General features: G+C 33.5%; 1 protein-coding gene across 1 annotated transcript in view; it reads right to left on the bottom strand.

The window, feature by feature from the left end:
* The window catches only part of LOC106460455 (lachesin-like), a 33517-nt gene extending 31706 nt beyond the window's left edge, over window positions 1-1811 (bottom strand). Inside the window, exon 1 of the mRNA XM_022387176.1 lies at window positions 1577-1811. Within this exon, the coding sequence (XP_022242884.1) occupies window positions 1577-1811 (235 nt within the window). The remainder of the gene's footprint in view (window positions 1-1576) is intronic.
* Window positions 1812-3357: the final 1546 nt, after the last annotated feature.

Here is a 3357-nt window from a genome sequence, read left to right as displayed (position 1 = left end):
AGCAGTTTTCTATTTATATAGAATTGGCATCATTAACGTATTAGCAGTTTTCTATTTATATAGAATTGGCATCATTAACTTATTAGCAGTTTTCTATTTATATGGAATTGGCATCATTAACTTATTAGCAGTTTTCTATTTATATAGAATTGGCATCATTAACTTATTAGCAGTTTTCTATTTATATGGAATTGGCATCATTAACTTATTAGCAGTTTTCTATTTATATAGAATTAGCATCATCAACTTATTATCAGTTTTCTATTTATATAGAATTGGCATCATTAACTTATTAGCAGTTTTCTATTTATATGGAATTGGCATCATCAACTTATTAGCAGTTTTCTATTTATATGGAATTGCCATCATTAACTTATTAGCAGTTTTTATTTCTCACTTATATTTTACTTGCTTTTGACCAGTCCTCATTAATTGGAAAATGAAATGATATTTTCTGAACTACGTCTAAACAGAGCGTGGATATGTAAACAGACCATTAGAGATAGACCTGCTACTTTATAGGCTATCATGTGAAGCAAAACTTCTGTTACCAATAATATCTCCTCGAAACGCAATCTTTTGAACTATTTCTTATGTAATAGCGTAAGTCCTTGACTCATAGGTACCGAATAAAATCTAGCAAACATAAGTGGTATTGGAGATACAACTTATGAGTTAGCAAAAGTTGTTTTTCCTTTCCTACTATTCAATGAACACACACAAAACCAACTTAACGTTCCTTCAAACTCTGTTTTTTCTATCCTTTCTCTACCTGCTTATAAATCTTAGAATTTGTTTATTTATTTCGCTGAATCCTAAAAATGCACAAAAGACTATCTGATCTGGGTACGCTGTGGAAATCGAACCGCAAATTCCAGTTTTATAAAACTTTAAGCTTTTCGATGAACAGCCGGAAGGCCTTATAAATGTTGATAACTTTCAACAATTCACTACTTCACTTAAAGAGAACTATAACAAATTTAAATTACATGCCGAAAGTACGTAGTTGTGAAGGATTTTGAACCCCGACCTTTCCTTCTTTCTCTGCTATTTTTCTGAACATTGAATATTTCAGATTTCTTACCGATACAAAGAAGTAGTCATGATCACATGAATCTACCCTTTAACAACCATATGTCGTCAAATCAATTACTCCACCCCGTCACTAAGTTTGTGAGTTAGGCTAAACATCATGACAATTCTTTGGTCACTGTCTATGCTACAGGTTATGAAATATTAGAAAAGTAAAAAATGTTGATTAGAATATTTATTGAATTCTAATTCATTCTTATTACAAGAATTACGGTGTAAGGTTCAGTGGTATACACAAGTAGATGCACATAGTGATAATTCACAGTCAGGCAGAACAGACAAGCTAGAGAGAGAGAGAAAACACCGCAGTACATTCCCTCTGTTCAAATAGCATCGGAGTTGTAATGCATTTATACAAGTTTTATCGCACTAAACATACAATTACGAATGTATATATATGTGTGTGTGTGCTGTACAGTTGTGAAACTAAGAACATGTTAATACGTATTTATTTTTCAGTATTTACTTAGTAAGTACTACTTACCAACAACCTTAATGTAGCCCACTTGGTTCTTCATAGGAGACGTGTTGATTTGGCACATATACTGCCCTCTGTCTCTCATCCGTACGTTTTTTATACGTAGCCACCATGTACGGTGGCTATTGTGATATACCTGGTAACGAGAATTCCTGGTTATTACACGATTTGCCAGGGTTAGAAGGGTAGATCTGTCTGTGTGAATCCACGCCACCTGGTTGTAAATAGATAATAAAAACATAAAATAGCTATATTAAAATCATTAATTGTTTTAGTTCAGAGATAGTACCGTGAACACATCATTTACCAAGTATTATCTACGGATGTATTTTTCAACAGTTAAACAATAAAAGGTGCATAACCTTCTCTTAAGAAATTATCGGACCAGTCAATAAAGTCAGTACCACAGCTTCTTTAATTGCTGCAAATATCGAGAAGGAATGACACATAAGAGCATCATTCGTATTGTGTGCCTCTTGCTGCATGCACTCTTACGTTGTCTTATTTCTAAATTCATATCTGAAAGATCAAAGATATATAGTATTAAGATAACATCAGAAATGTTATGTTGCTGTCTGCAGGGTATACGTTTTAATAAAAACTGTTTTATAGATATAAAAATGTATAGTTGTGTTCAGTTTGATATTAAAACAGTAGATATGATGCACATAATCTTTAGATTTTACTGTTATCTTTTTTGTCGTAAAGCTGAAGTGATATTAGTATTAAATATTCAGATTTTTTAAATATTTTGTTATAACTGATATACTTTAAGACACTTTTGTTTGTTTGTCTCAAAGCAAAGCCACATTGGGCTTTATGCTGTGTCCACCTCATGGAATCGAACCCCGGATTTTAACGTTCTAAGTCCGTTTAAAAACGTGATATCAGTAAGTAAGTTTCTTTTTAAAGGATGTCGTATTTCTTTAACTTACACACTATCTGCTTGATGATGAGAAGCCTCATGTATTTCTAATGCCAATAAACTTGGAGCTAGTTTGGACCACAGACTACTAATAACAATGACATCTTTTCAATACCATAGTTAACTATGTGCAACAAATGTATATTAACTAAAAACATTTGAGGTTCAAATGTTAAGGTTCGAATGGCGACTATAAAGTAAAATCCATTACAAACCGTACAAAAGGTTCGAATGGCGACTAGAAAGTAAAATCCATTATGAAACACACAAAAGGTTCGAATGGCGACTAGAAAGTAAAATACATTACGAACCACACAAAAGGCTCGAATGGCGACTAGAAAGTAAAATCCATTACGAAACACACAAAAGGTTCGAATGGAAACTAGAAAGTAAAATCTATTACGAACCACCCACAAGGTTCGAATGGCGACTAGAAAGTAAAATCTATTACGAACCAAACAAAAGGTTCGAATGGCGACTAGAAAGTAAAATCCATTGCGAACCACACAAAAGGTTCGAATGGCGACTAGAAAGTAAAATCCATTACGAAACACACAAAAGGTTCGAATGGAAACTAGAAAGTAAAATCTATTACGAACCACCCACAAGGTTCGAATGGCGTTTAGAAAGTAAAATCCATTACGAACCACTCAGAAGGTTTGAATGGCGACTACGAAGTAAAATCCATTACGTACAGCACAGAAGGTTCGAATGGCGACTAGAAAGTAAAATCCATTACGAACCACACAAAAGGTTCGAATGGCGACTAGAAAGTAAAATCCATTACGAACCACACAAAAGGTTCGAATGGCGACTAGAAAGTAAAATCATTACGAACCACACAAAAGGTTCGAATGGCGAC

The sequence above is a fragment of the Limulus polyphemus genome, unplaced genomic scaffold (genome assembly GCF_000517525.1).
Source record: "Limulus polyphemus unplaced genomic scaffold, Limulus_polyphemus-2.1.2 Scaffold773, whole genome shotgun sequence".
In the NCBI taxonomy this organism is placed as follows: Eukaryota; Metazoa; Arthropoda; class Merostomata; order Xiphosura; family Limulidae; genus Limulus; species Limulus polyphemus.
This window is presented reverse-complemented; position numbering and strand designations above follow the sequence as displayed.